General features: G+C 36.7%; 3 protein-coding genes across 3 annotated transcripts; all 3 read right to left on the reverse strand.

Moving 5' to 3' along the window:
* Positions 1-215: 215 nt before the first annotated feature.
* Positions 216-1,394, reverse strand: LOC105830635. Its single transcript, XM_028190761.2, has 3 exons — positions 1,051-1,394; positions 678-970; positions 216-448 (listed from the first exon to the last, which is right to left on the reverse strand). The coding sequence occupies exons 1-3, from the start codon at positions 1,198-1,200 to the stop codon at positions 319-321; spliced, it is 573 nt and encodes a 190-aa protein (XP_028046562.1). The 5' UTR covers positions 1,201-1,394; the 3' UTR covers positions 216-318.
* Positions 1,395-3,423: 2,029 nt separating this feature from the next.
* On the reverse strand, positions 3,424-6,277 carry LOC105830644. Its single transcript, XM_012670101.3, has 5 exons — positions 6,121-6,277; positions 5,451-5,838; positions 4,898-5,361; positions 4,349-4,730; positions 3,424-3,976 (listed from the first exon to the last, which is right to left on the reverse strand). Exons 1-5 carry the CDS (start codon positions 6,224-6,226, stop codon positions 3,619-3,621), a joined length of 1,698 nt encoding a protein of 565 aa, XP_012525555.1. The 5' UTR covers positions 6,227-6,277; the 3' UTR covers positions 3,424-3,618.
* Positions 6,278-7,145: 868 nt separating this feature from the next.
* On the reverse strand, positions 7,146-9,357 carry LOC105832538 (splicing factor ESS-2 homolog). The gene is made up of 3 exons (XM_012673600.3): positions 9,102-9,357; positions 7,814-8,981; positions 7,146-7,673 (listed from the first exon to the last, which is right to left on the reverse strand). Exons 1-3 carry the CDS (start codon positions 9,103-9,105, stop codon positions 7,382-7,384), a joined length of 1,464 nt encoding a protein of 487 aa, XP_012529054.1. The 5' UTR covers positions 9,106-9,357; the 3' UTR covers positions 7,146-7,381.
* Between the last annotated feature and the right edge of the window lie 5,044 nt (positions 9,358-14,401).

Raw genomic sequence — 14,401 nt, forward strand, 5'->3', positions numbered from 1 at the left:
TTTAAAGAGACAAAAAAAGCATTTTAGCTATTTCATATAATAATGTCAAATAAAACATAAATGTAAACAAAGCTACTTTTTGTTATTTGTCAAAGAAGGATTAAAAATTTTAAGTATTTAAGTATTTAAGGGTAACACACACATAAAATGGATCCAACATAAAAGCATAAGAAGAGATATAAAAAATAAGAGTATAAGGTTATTAAAAATCAATATCACTTTTCTTAAATTTCTTTATTTATTTATCTGTCAAATACTATGTATTTCTCATGTGTGTCTTGATGAGAAATACCGCGTTATCAATAATTTCATGTGATATTACAATGCACTTTTACAGCAGCTAGAAGATGGCACTTGGCAGGCAGGAAGTAAAACTCTGTCAATTCTGCTAGTAAGACCAGTCAATAGTTTAACTGGTTTAACAGATTGTGGGGTTAGTTCAGCCTCTCTAAAATAAAAATAAGGATTGTTAATTGGTCGAAAAGCATTATTTTTCTAATCAGCACAAATCTGAATTGTTATCTAGAAAGAATGCGTTACAATTAGAGAACAATCTAAAGAATTAACAAATAAATTTACAAATCAAATTAGAAATTAATTGCATTATATTATATCATCTGTAATTAATAAACGGAACTTTTTTCCAATATAGAAGGGAAAAATCTTTGGATGCTTACGAAATTGGTGAAAATGGTACTTGAAAATCAAAATCGTATCTTGTCGAGATTGGTACGGGTGGAGATGGTAAGGTCTGGATGTTATACGTATAGGACTTCCCTCGAAGAAGATCCGGCGTAATTATTTCAGCCAAAGACTGAGATACCTGAGGTACTTGTATAGAAATTGGGTATTCCGCTTGCGGTTGATAAGGTTGAATCGATTTATTAGTGATCACTCGATAATTTAATTTTAGTGGTTGATAAACACAAGATGTAGGTGAAATGCGTTCTGTCACAGGCTTTATAGGTTCCTATAAATCATTTTGCAGATATTTATTCCTTATAAACAACAATATAAATAGTAACATTTATAATGTAAAATTATGTGTACCTCGATTGTAACAGGTAGATAACGCGACGGATGACACGGTTCGCCGTATGTGACTATTTTAACTTCATCGTATGGTAGTTTAAAACCGTGAGAAAATCTCAAATGAAAACAAACGATTATAACGATAAAAGATTTAAATACCGTCGCCATCGTCGCAGAGATTTACAAAACTGATTCTAAACTGATCCTCGACACACTGGGCTCCTGATATAGAAGTGGTTTCGTACAATACAAGTCTACGAAATATCCTGTTTAGGTGTCACAGATAAGCTTTTAACAATAACAAAATAATAACTCTCGTAATTACGTGTTCCACGAGACTAAGCAGTTGAATTGAAAATTGCATTAGGCACGTACTTTCCTTGACGCGTGATCCATCCGAGATTACCCATTTCCTGTATCACACGGATCACCAAATCGTCTTGTTTATTGGACAATTGTCATCAAAAATAAAAAATAAACACGTGTGTTAATTTATAATTCATTAAATTCCGGAAGACTTCTATGTGCTCTTCTATTTTAAATCCTCGTAACTCCGGTCTTGATCTAAATTTTTAAACTACAATAGATATTTAAAAGTATTTAAAGATAAAGAAAATTGCACTTTTCGTAAATCTAATCAATGATAGGATATCTAGATAAGAGTTGTAAAAATTGAAAATGGAATGTCAATATCAAACTGTTTTACCTCAAAAGATAGATAAAATTATTTAATTATTTGTTTAATATTTGTCAATAAAAAGAGGAAAGGCTCTTATTTGTTTATTTTTACTTTTAACTTTTATATCTTTTTTTCACATATCTTACTCCATCGCCAAGATTTTCGGAAAGAGAGAGCAACTCGGTCGATCTTTTTATTTTAAATACCATATGTAGTTTAAAAATTAGGATCCAAATTACAAGTATTTCAAATGCAAAAGTATACAGGGATTTTCGGATACACTTGATGGGTTAATTGGTTAATATATATGTTTTGTGAATTGATAATTACTAAATAAACTATTTTTAATGTGTGTGTGCGTTTACATGTATATAGACCTCCATAATAAATTATTTACAATCAGATTTATGTAATCTTATCATTTATATTAAATTCTTTTCCAAACTTTTTTGTTTTAAATAGAAATAATTGTAGAGAAAGAGAGAAATAAAAGAGAGAAAAAGAAAGAATATACTGTAATTTAAAAAAATTATATTGGAACAGAAAATATGTATCGCTATCTTTACATAAATCGGTATTTGTTTCTAAAATATTATCAATATAAAATCTCTGTTTTATCAGAGATTTCACATCAAAATAAAAGCGAAATTGCAATCTTTTTTATTGCACTAATTACTTTTAGATAGACTTAAGATTTATACATGGGATAATAAGAAAATCATTTATTTATGCTGAAAAATTGTATAGTTCGATTTAAAAAAGCATTAGCATTGAAATTTCGAAGAAACAAAATTTTTCTTAATCATGAAAATATCTTTTTGAAATAAGCTCTTTTTTTAAATATAATTTAATATTATAAAAAGCAAGAGAGATATATCAACTAATTTCAATAAGAATACTTTTTATGGTGAATTTACTAGGTATATAGACAACACAAAATCTATATTTAAATTTGAACGATATACCATCCTTTAAATCATAAATTGATATTTCATTTGTTTGTAGTCATTTTCTTCAGTTTTCTTCGTCCGGCTACTTGTAATTTATGTCACGTATGTAAATGAAGTAAATCGGTCTTACGCGTACATATGTATCGTAAATTTTACGTACGCATTCGTGAAGAGAGAAGAAAAAAAGGATAAACCGCCTTGACGAAGAGAAGCGCTTGAACTCGTAGAGTATCTTTAAATATCGCACGCGAGGTTCGCTCTCACTCACGGAGATACATTATGTTTCCTTCGCAACGATCATCGTGTATCACCATGTGGTGCTTCGCTTTTTCCGGCTGAAACACTTTATGACGTGCTGACGGTCGTATTTTGGCCAAGGAAGTCGAAGGAAGATCATAAATCTTTTGCACACATTCGTAGTAGACTATAGACAGAAAGCCATTTGACTTTTAACAAATCGCTTAAATGACGAACTTGTCATTATTATGAAGATACAATTATTATCTTAAATTTTTTATTATAAATATTATTACAAATTTTTTTCTATTTTTATAGTAATATTTATTATAAAGTTAAAGTAGTAATAAAATAAAAAAGTTTTGATCTTTTGTTTAATAATTGAATCACTACAAGCTCAAATATTAAAATGATAGAAAATATTTCTAATTTTCAAATCGTGTTTGAATCATAATGTGTGTGTGTGTGTGTGTGCGTGTGTGTGTGTGAAGAGGGGAGGGAGGAAACTTGTAATAAAATTAAAAATTTGATTCTTATATAACTGCTATATTATCTTAACAATAATCATAAAGACACAGGACTGGGACTAGTGTAATATTCGAGGGTGTCCACGTCTTCGCGTATCAGAAGAATCAAGATTCATCTCGATAATCACGAACCGTCAATAAGGCGAGTCTTTTCTACTCTTTTTTTTTTTTCGTATTTACCGAAAACCGTATTTCATACAGCTCCACACGGGGAACCGTGTTTTCGGGCAACACTTTTCAGTTTGGCGAATATACCGGATGTGGAATCGTCACTGTCGTCTTCCTCGTCGCTATCGCCCGCGTAATGACGAACGAACATCTCTGAATCTCCGATGTTTCTCGAGTCATCATCCTCGATTTCGCCTTCGCTCTTCACGAGTTCTTGATCGATCACGATGCCACCAGGAACATAATCGGGATCTGGTGGTCCTATCGGGCCACAATCCGTTCCAATATCGTTTTCCACGTTGAACACGCCGATAGGACCCGCTGATAAGGGCCTTCCCGATCTTCCTGGCAACACTCTGTCGATTGGCGCGTATCCCAAGTCTCTAAAATCAATCATTTGTCAAAAGTGTATAGATATTCTAGAAACATTTCTCTCTTTAAGATACTTTAATTCCCACATAAAATTGTCATTAGAAATTGGATATCGTTACGATCTAACTCGATATCAAGACGCATATTTAAATAATAATTACTAAAAATTTGAATGTAATAGCAAAGAGATTAGAAGCGGAAGTAAACTACAGTATTTCAAAATCAAGTAAATGTAGTTTAGGAAAAATGCTAAAATATGAGCAACTGGAAACACATGAAAATGTCGCATCGAAGGAAAATTCATCTAGGAATGGAAAGACGCGTGCGTAATGTATCGTCAAGATGCGGATCGTGCGGGTCTCTCTTCTTCTCTTTCGGCTTACCCATATGTAATCAAGTTCTCTTGCCGCCGTTCGGCCAACTCCTCCTGATTTATTCTCTCACGCTCAATTGCCTCAAGCTCCGCTAGTTTCGCTTCCTCGTGCTCATCGTAAACGCCAATGGTAGTGGGAACCGATGATACCGGCTTCAACTCCACAACGGGTTTCTCGAGGATCTGAAGCTTTTCCTCGGGAACATCCGATACTTTTTTGCCAGGCGTCGACTCGGTCGGCACGGTTCGGTGACCGAACGCCAACTTGTCTTCCGGCACGAATGTTCTTCTATTGTAGTGCATTCCCATGCGTGGGAAAAGATTTTTGTACGCCAGGGTAAGCGAAACCGGATCCGCTGGCAGTCGAGGATAAGAATAATCTTCGACAAACTCTAAAATATAAACCAACGATCTCATCTCGACTTTGCAATCTCTTGCATCAAACTGAATACGTTAAGATTTGAATTTTATTGTAACGAGGAGTTTAATTGCAGTGTTATTAAAAAAGGTCATGTCTCTACTTCGGCTATGGGCGCAAGTTATATTGAGAGAGACGTACCAGAATCATCGCCAAAATCACAGCTAGATGTATGACTCGTAGAAACTGATCCTTGGAGCGTATCGACGTCGCTTGTTCTGAATTGTCCGGTACCAGCCGCCGCGCCGGCACTCGCCTCAACGTACGATCCGTATCCGTATGCGGTCGAGCCTGCGCTACCGACACTTCCGTATCCTCCCCGGAAACTGTCTCCATATCTACGCCTAGCTACGTCCGAAGTGTATTCGCCGAGATTATTCGCACTAGCAAACACGCTTCCGCCGATCGCATCACCGGTTGCCAAGCTGAGTTCTTTCAGCCCAGCCTCATCGATTTGTCCATTGAGAATTTGGACGCAAACCTCGTAAGGGATGGGAGGACCACATTTGATTTTACCTGGGTGTGCTGGTGTCACTTTTGTGGTCACCTGATATTTCGAACCGCGGGGTGGATTTGGGTAACACAAATCACCAATCGGTGGAAAACTGAAAGAAAACAAATAACGTTAAATCGTTTGATTAACGATGAAAAGAGAATCCGAAAAATAATGAAAAAGAAAAAGAAAATCAAGTACCTAGGCACGACTTTTCCCTCAATATTAGTGGACAGGAGATCGCGGGCTTCCAGAGATTCGGAAGTCTTTCCGCATCCGCAACTGGAAGTAACTCTGCTACCCGAGACAGGTTTGAAGGATGAAAATAGTCCTCCGAGAAGTCCGACAGAAGACGAAGTACTCGAAGAGCTGGAGCTGCTGCTGTGGCTGCTGGTGGTGCTACCACTGCTGCTGAACGCTGCCCCGCTAGCGTATGATTTATATTTGGGAAAAGATGTCCCGTATTCGGTTCCAATTGCTTCGCGAGCCGCTGCAGCTTCGTTGATTGCTTTCGGCGATGCGTAGAACAGAGGTTTTTGTACCTTTGCTGCTTTCACCACTATTTCTCCGCATTTGCACGCATTAGTGCCTAGAGATAAAAAATGCAAGATGCACGATGAACAATAAATGCAAATGACACAATAAACACGAGTATCTTCTTAACATTTATCTATGCATCTGTATTGTAATGATAAAGTCAAAACATTAACGTTACAAGTATAAAAATAATTTTATACAAAAGTTTCTGTTAAATCTTCTGTTAAAAATTACGAATTTTTAAACACGCATGCGTCGAAATCGCGCGAAATAGCAGAATCGGAATAAATCAAATACCAAGTGACTTGTGCGCGGAATAGTACTATGCACGTACCTGGGCCTAAATTTCCACATGTTTGTTCTGTTTTGCACGCCTGGACGATAGACGAAGTCGCTATCGTCAGGAGTAAGGCGACTCCTACGATCAAAGAGAACCTCATGTCTGTCTCAACGATAATACTCTTTCCTTCTTCTTCTCTTCTTATTCCCGACGTTACATTTATACGAGAAGCCGCCAAGCACTTTGGCGAGCGCGGTGATTTTGCAATTAATCAACAATGTTTGTTTGGGCGACTTGGATATGCCCGAATACTTCCTGTTACAATGTATATGCGGACAATTTATTATGACTTTATTGTCACTTCCTGAATTCACATTTTCCAATAAACCACGTGTAAAAAGCCACGTTTTATAGTTTTGTGGCGTCCACTAATCAATCCAGATATTACAATCCTTTGTTTTGTCGTAGAGGAAACCGAATCATCTGATTCATTTAATTTCGTTTCCGTGTTTATAATTCATGCTAAACGAAACGGAAAACCCGCCAAGGAAATGGAGAATACATAAAGATAAATGATGAAAAAGGCAATCATGGTTATTAATCACGCCAAAATACTTTTTTCTCGCCTTTAAAAAAATACTATATATCATTTTTAAGCGAACAGACATAAATGTAATGAAACTTACGTTACATAATAACAATATCGAGAGAAGATTCCGGGATATCACAAGTAAGAAGAAGGAAAAAATTCATTGAATTTTGTAAAAAAGTATATATATATATATATATATATATATATATATATATATATATATATACGTATGTGGTACGTGCACGCGCGCGTGCGCGTGTGTGTGTACAAGATATTTTGAAAATTTTTTCGTAGCTAAGAATATTGTTAAATTTCGAAAAAGAAATCAAAATCTGCCACTTTCCTTCGCCATAATCTATTTAAAAAAAGATACAAGATATAACAAAGAGCCTTAATCACAATCAAATAGAATAAAAAAGAATTGCAGACATAATAATTACTTGCAAAATTCATAACAGGACTAAAGGAATTCAATATAAGATTCAAGTTAAAAGAACTTCGTTAATTTATTTATTACATAATATTATAAACACTAATTGACCATTTACTCTGTGTGTGTGTGTGTGTGTGTGTGTGTGTGTGCGCGCGCGTGCGCGCGCACTGTCTTCTTAACATTAATATAGACAAACATGAATTCGAGGCATGTAATTAATACATTGATATACGTATCATTCGAACTCTACACGTGATCTTTCTATGTGCAATTTTCAAATACAAAAATTCTCATTTATTGAAGAAGTCTGATGCTCGTTGTCGATGCGGTAAATTGAGTAAGTTATCAGTGAGTACAGGTCCTTGTATCCGCATGGTAATTTCCGACTTTTGAGAAATGACGTCCTTAGCCGGTATGGTCGCGCGTGGCGTGTTAGGTGTCCTGGTGCCTACAGACGGAGTTCTGGACAATGGTGTTCGCCGAGGGGACGGCGTACTCGATATTCGGAGTTTTTGAGTTGCTAATCTTCTTGCCGCAGGAGACATAGTACTCAGACGGTCCATAGTTGACCTCGGTGACGGGCTGAAAAGAATAATTGCTCGTGAATTTTTTATACATTGTATACACTATCATACATTTATTTTATTTGTAAATTTTTTATTTCAAAATATATTATTTATATAAAATAATATTTATATAAAAAAATATGTAACACCACTTACGTGGCTAATGATTTTCTGGCTGCTTCTAACGCTTTGTTTTTTCGATCCCGGTGTCTCTCGCCAGCCTTCTCAGCCAACTGCAACGCCAGCTGCTCTCTTTTCGGCGGTTCTGCTATTCGGAAAGATGGTCCCTGACTCGTCCTCAATAACGGGGTGTCCCCACCGTCCAATCGGAAAGGTGTCCCCTCAATCTGACCCCATGTCATCAATGGACTTTCGCACTCTCCTGGTCTCGGACTTGGCGTCGCCACAAAACTAAAACCATTCACTCGTGGCGTCGCGTTTCTAACAACCTCCTTACCATCAACGCCAATTTTGCCATCATTAGTTCTGGACTGTGACTTGGCCAATTCATCAATCGTCTCCTTGTTTTGCTGCTCATTAAACGGGTTTGCTCGCAATCTCGTATTTTCGTGCATTATGGTTTGTTTCCTCTTAGCCAATTCTATTTTCTCTTCCGCCGTAAGTTCCACTCCATCGGGAATATACATAATATAATTTTTATTCTTATAAGCCCAACTGTCCACTTGTTTGGGTCTAGGATTCGGTCCTTCGATAGCTGGGACGTCAGTGGTGGGTCTATCGATAGCGAGCCATGCTTTCGACTTTTCCTCTGCCTCGTAAAGCCAAGCGTACTTGAGCCTACGTTTATTTTCAGCCTCAATCATCATCTCGTTGAAACTAGCGTTATCCTCGCTTGTGTGAGTGCTCACGTAATTATCCAGGCCAGCTTTACTCTCATTTCTCTTTACAGATCCAACGGCGGACGTTTCGTCGAGAGACGACGCTTCTTCGAAGGTACGCTGCAATGATGACTCGTCCGATGTCTCGGCACGACGCAGTGGGGTTTCAAAAGTCGCTGGACTGACTGGCCTTTCGGTGACGGGCCGGCCAGAGCTATACTTTGCATACAGCTCTCTCATTCTATTCATATCATTCTGCTCCAAAGCATCCAAATATTGATTTTGTGCTTGTAGCTTTTCCAAATGTGGAAAGAAATCTCTTTGTATAATTTCGCTCATTCTTTCGATATATGTATCTTCGTCTAAGATCTTTGGAATATTTTGGCTCCTCTTAACATATCCGATAGGCTTCTTGAATACAGCCAGATCTTTGATATTTTTAGCAGCTTCAAGAGCTTTAGAACCTGGACTGTCTGTAATGGGGTCTGAAAGAGTAAGATTAAGAAACGAACAATAAGACGATGACTAGGTGGAAACGAGTGGAAAAACTATTTCACTACAATAATAAGACAAAAATTACATTGTCATTGATAATAAACACTTACTCATTTTGATTAATGCTGCGCACAATGACGATTGAGGTTACGTATCGGAGTATTCTCTCGATATCACCAGCTAAAATATGAGCGCTTGCAAGAGTAAATGCTCGGTAAATGCTCATTCATCACAAATCTACACAATGTAATCTCACGCGTATCACACATCTCATTTCTTTTCCTAACAAGATATCTTCTTGGATTATTTACACTCTGTGCATACGTAAACAGCATAAATGCAATAAAACTGACATCAATGAATGCCATCGACAACTGGTAAGTATCGAGTGGATATTACCGACATGTAATACTGTCGCCGTGTGACAGCTAGGTCACGTGTAGCCACCTCGCGTCAATAAACCAATGTATTTACACATTTAGGGACAACCAATGCAAACCGATGCGAAAAATTATATTCAGCAATTGTTGCACATGAAATGATACCCCACGACACAACTTGGTATTGGAAGATGTTCATCTTTAGATAATTTGTCACAACTCTTGACGAACCGCATGTAGAGTTTGGGTCTTGTATACGTAAATTGACTGATTGTGTAATATAAAAGCCATTTACAATATTATATATATATTTGTACAAAATTAGAAGACGCGCGTTGATCGAATTAATCCTTGAAAAAAGACTTGAATTACTTTAGATTAATTTTTTAGATACCTTAAATTACCTAAAAATTTCTTCAGTAAACTTTTAGATTTGTAAGGTAATTTTGAAAACTTCAACTTTATTTAAAGCAAATTTTCCTAAAAGGGAATTAATGATCGCGAGTAAGTGGACTCGAGAATCGAAAAGGTAAAATGTGATTAATAACATCATTCGCGGACATAAATTCGCGGCGATAATACGGTCCTGCATCTCCTAGCTAGCCATCTACTCGACTAGTCGGCGGTCGCCGGTGATATTTTGGTCCAGCTGGGACAGTGGGACGGGACACGGGAGAGAGAGAGAGAGAGAGAGAGAGAGAGAGATCGCGCACGAGCGAACGTTTGTAGGTTCTTTCGTCTTTCGTCGTGCTAGCGCGAGCGCGAGCGTGACTAGCGCGAGCAAAGTGATCCGAGGATGCGAGCCGCGAGCCGCGAGGGGCGAGATCCCCGACTCTCGACTCTCGAAGTGTTGGAGAACCACGTTGACAGACATATGAGGATTCCAGCGGCGAGATAGGATATGCGTGCCGACTACGTTGCCGAATCACCGAAAACTCGAGAGTAGATATCGCCAAATTGTACGCGATGTGACGATCTGACGATCGCTTATAATTTCTCTAGTTTCCTCCTTTCTCGACAAAACTTTTAAATAAAACAATCCAAATTATCCCATGACAATCGTTAAAGCGACTCGAGAAAAATCATTCATACTTGTATTCTTTATTTATTTCTTTAAAATTTTACATACGTAAGAAAGTCAGCTTTTGCTGTCGCGGCACGATTGCGGCTATAATGTCGCAAGTTGGCTAACGTAATACATTAATTCGTGTCAATCGTGCAACAAAACACACCTCTCTTTCGTTAAAAATTCTCTTGTTCTCTCGTTAAAAGTTCTTGCCGAATATAAATTTTATTAGTAAAAAAAACGGATTTGACAACTAAAAAAAACATTTACCATTACAGCGAAATAATTGATCATTGTAACAAGATCACTTGTATATTTAGCAAAATTATTTTTAGCTGGTGAGAAATAAAAGTTGGTATTCTGTGTACGGCAATACGGGTATTTTTCTTTCGTTACAAGAAATGTTTTGAAACAAAATCTAATACAATAAAACATTAATTTATAAAACCGCGACAATTCCGTATATTCTTATAATTCTTATAAACCACGACTTGAGTGAGTCGGTGGTAAGACTATCATGGTAATATATTAATTGTATATAATTTCGCCAAGTCGTGCTTATTAATAATAACAAAAAAAGCATCTACTTTCTACGTTTTTCGATGAGCGGACTTTCTTTTCAGCCGTAAACGGATGTGCAGAGCATGCATTGCACGCGGACGGCACCATCGATCAGTTATCAGCCGACTTAAAAATCGATATCAAAATTTTTAAAATATTATTATTAATTTTATTAATAAATTTCTTTCAAAATACTTCAAAATCTCCTCGTCCTGGTTAAATGCCCAACGGCGATCCTGTTATTTTTTGTTTCTTCTTCAGGTTTCTTCTGATATACATGCATTATTTCGGAAAATTATTATTACGACGATACAAATGGTGCACCAATTAATTTGCAACTCAATCGGAGAAATTAAAGAAATTATAATTAGAGAATATACGTACATAATTAGAGAAATCAAAATTGCAATATGGTAAAGGAAAAAATAATAGTAAATACGTAAAATTAATTAAATTAACAGAGTACTAACGCTTCCAAGTTAAGAATACTTTTGCTTTTTACAATCTACAATATCATACAGCTAAAAGTAAAAAATTGAAGGCTTCTTAGGTTTATTTTTTCCGAATCAACGGTAAAAATTTTAATTATAAATATTCGAATTTTATTTCTGAAACCAGATGCAAAAGAAAAGAAAAAGCAACAGAAAGTTTAGATTACGTAATACAGCGAAAATGAATGCAATTTTGGTTTAAATATTAAAATTTTTGAACGAACAATTAGATTTAAGTAAACTTTTGCAGACATATTTATTAGATATTTTATATTAGTATAAAATTTGATTTAATTCGTAATGCTATCTTTTCATCATGGTATAATTTGCACACCGCACAAATAAATACAAAACGATTTTACGTAAAAAACAAATTGATAAAGAAATTGATAAAAAAATATTTAAATTTCAGCTATTTAAATGTAATTAATAATAGAACACAATGTATGTAAAATTTGTAATACTTTGGCATCATTCTTAAAGAAAAAGTGTAACATTCCATAGTTGTTAAAAGGTTGGATTTTTCTATATAAATCTAATCGTATCTCTTGTGGTATCTTTTTAGGTATTTTATTACGTTAGGAATAAGATACCGTGACACATTTATACCAAGGCAGATGCACGAAAAAGGAACAAGACGGACGTGTCTATCGGCGAGAGAATGAAAACTGTCCAAGCAAACGAAGCGCGCGAAGACAGACGCGGACCGTGACCGTGCCCGTGTTCTCCTGCCTGCCTACGAGACAGTTTATCTTACCTACTTGATCGTAAATAAAAGTGGAACTCGTATATGACAATGCTGACAGTAAATACGATTGATCGTAATAAGAGGTAAAAGAGTTAAATAGGCGTAGGCCGGAGTACATAGTGCCTACTCTCTTTTTTTATGTTGATCGATTTAACAGATTTTTGATAAGTAATGAAAGGATTTTAAGAATTGATAAGGAGTCTTACACCCGCCTCTCTCTCTCTCTCTCTCTCTCTCTCTCTCTCTCTCTCTCTCTCTCTCTCTCTCTCTCTCTCTCGCTAGAACATTGGACTCGTGAGCGTCATCATGTAAATAATAACTACGTAAAACGCAAAGGGGACCGTCAAGCGAAAAGTCAAAATACGGTGGCGAGAGAGGATGAGAGAGGAAACGTTGAAAAGGAGAGGAGAGGAGAGGAGACAAGAGGAGAGAAAACGAAAAGGTTGCAGACGTAAAGCATAAACAGTCGAGGTGCGATTTGACGTGCATTCCGTCCGGTCCGGGTCGTTGGTGCGCTTTCCGCTTTAAGAATCCGCTCCGTGGAGGAAGACGGCGATGGCTGGAATCTGTAAATCTGTCATTGCGCCCGTATTCGTGCGTGCGGGATATGAACTTCTTGATCGTCGCTCTGCATCCTTCTCTTTGCGACGTTTCCTCGGATCTGGCCAGTTTGCTTCGTTATATACTCGGGAGAGCACTCTTCTTCGGATCTCACCAAAGTAACATGTGTTTGTAGCGAGTCCAAAGAAACGCCGCGTACAATATCAGACCGCAAAGATATCGAGATGCCATACATATAAATTTTTAAATGTAAAACGGCGTGAGAATGCGAATCGAAGTTATAATGTGTAAGATTGAAAGACTTATAGACCTGATCAGGTCTTTATTTTTCCTAATCGATGATCTCGAGTGGATACTGAATTAATTTTTCACAAGTTAAAATTGAAATAATGATGAAATATGACGATATAACATTAATCTCTTATAAAAACACAAAAGAAGCTTAATTGTTGCATATGTCATCGTTTCGAATTTTGGAGATGAAAAATATATAAATTTTCTCTGAAACACTTTTTTTACCAAGCAAAGAAACCGTTTCCTTTGCTATAAGTTCCGCGTCGCTTTACACACACACACACGCGCGCGCGCGCGCGCTACTTGAGGAGTTTCTTCGAAAATTCAGAAAGCGTTTCGCCGCGTTGACGAAGTGAAAACTATAAAAGCTCCACCACCGTGCACACACGAATCGTACGATACGTATGGTATACGTAGCGACGACGGATTCATGGTCCGTAGCATGGTCCGTCTATAACGCCTTCCTTCTGGATATGCGAGTGTCCGCCTCCTCTTTTTCCTCTTCACTTACTGAGCGATTCATTTGTCAGTCTTTGATCCGCGACCAACGAGCCACTACTGGAAAATTAGAGAGATTTATTAAGCTCCCATTAAGGGCGTCGTGTTCCATCTCGTTTCTTGTTATAGATCCAATTTATTCGGTATCAATAAATGATATAAATGACGGTCAACAAATATCTATAACTTTTTGAAGAATTTTCAAAATTGAGTTGTTCAGTTTAGAATTTCAATAACAGCAGGAGAAATTCATCTAGACTGTAACGATTATACTAAAGATTTACAGAAGCTTGTCGGGTTCCTTCGTCACGTATTTTCGTATTCTCATCGACATAACATAACGACGAGTAATTTAACTTTATGATTCGTATACTTGTTTACCAAGCTTGAAGTAATCTAATAATGAACATCATAAAATACAGTTTATCTAACTTATTTTGGACGCTTGCCTAAGCATCTTTCAATATTCCCTAAATAGCATTGAAAAAAAATATGAGAGAAGAAACAACAAGTAACTTTCTTTTAGAAATGTTTAAATGAGAGAGAAAATTATTTGAGATATTTAAAATGCTCTTCCAATCCGATTCTGAACTCGAATTGCCTTTTAATACGTAATACGAAACTACATGTAATACTTGTCGCTGATGGCATGCGGAACAACATAGTTGATTCAGCAACTAAGAATCAGACGGTCATGAAATTGGGTTGACTAGAAAGATGTTCGGACGATGCGACGCGACGAGAGGGTGAAAAATTCCAGACGTTTCTTTGGAAGTCACCGCGCGGTTACGTCTTAGAGATAAAGAGGATT

Source organism: Monomorium pharaonis, chromosome 10, assembly GCF_013373865.1.
Source record: "Monomorium pharaonis isolate MP-MQ-018 chromosome 10, ASM1337386v2, whole genome shotgun sequence".
Taxonomy (NCBI): domain Eukaryota; kingdom Metazoa; phylum Arthropoda; class Insecta; order Hymenoptera; family Formicidae; genus Monomorium; species Monomorium pharaonis.

What these genes read in the sequence shown, in the direction of transcription:
- LOC105830635 (XM_028190761.2), bottom strand. Translation starts at nt 1,200, where the DNA reads ATGGCGACGGTATTTAAATCTTTTATCGTTATAATCGTTTGTTTTCAT. An exon ending in ATCTACCTGTTACAATCGAG is followed by an intron (nt 971 to 1,050) that starts GTACACATAATT and finishes AATGATTTATAG; the next exon opens with GAACCTATAAAGCCTGTGAC. An exon ending in GTACCATTTTCACCAATTTC is followed by an intron (nt 449 to 677) that starts GTAAGCATCCAA and finishes TTTTTATTTTAG; the next exon opens with AGAGGCTGAACTAACCCCAC.
- LOC105832538 (XM_012673600.3), bottom strand. An exon ending in GCCAGAAAATCATTAGCCAC is followed by an intron (nt 7,674 to 7,813) that starts GTAAGTGGTGTT and finishes TATTCTTTTCAG; the next exon opens with CCCGTCACCGAGGTCAACTA.
- LOC105830644 (XM_012670101.3), bottom strand. Translation starts at nt 6,226, where the DNA reads ATGAGGTTCTCTTTGATCGTAGGAGTCGCCTTACTCCTGACGATAGCG. An exon ending in ATGTGGAAATTTAGGCCCAG is followed by an intron (nt 5,839 to 6,120) that starts GTACGTGCATAG and finishes TTTTATCTCTAG; the next exon opens with GCACTAATGCGTGCAAATGC. An exon ending in GAGAACTTGATTACATATGG is followed by an intron (nt 3,977 to 4,348) that starts GTAAGCCGAAAG and finishes GATTGATTTTAG; the next exon opens with AGACTTGGGATACGCGCCAA.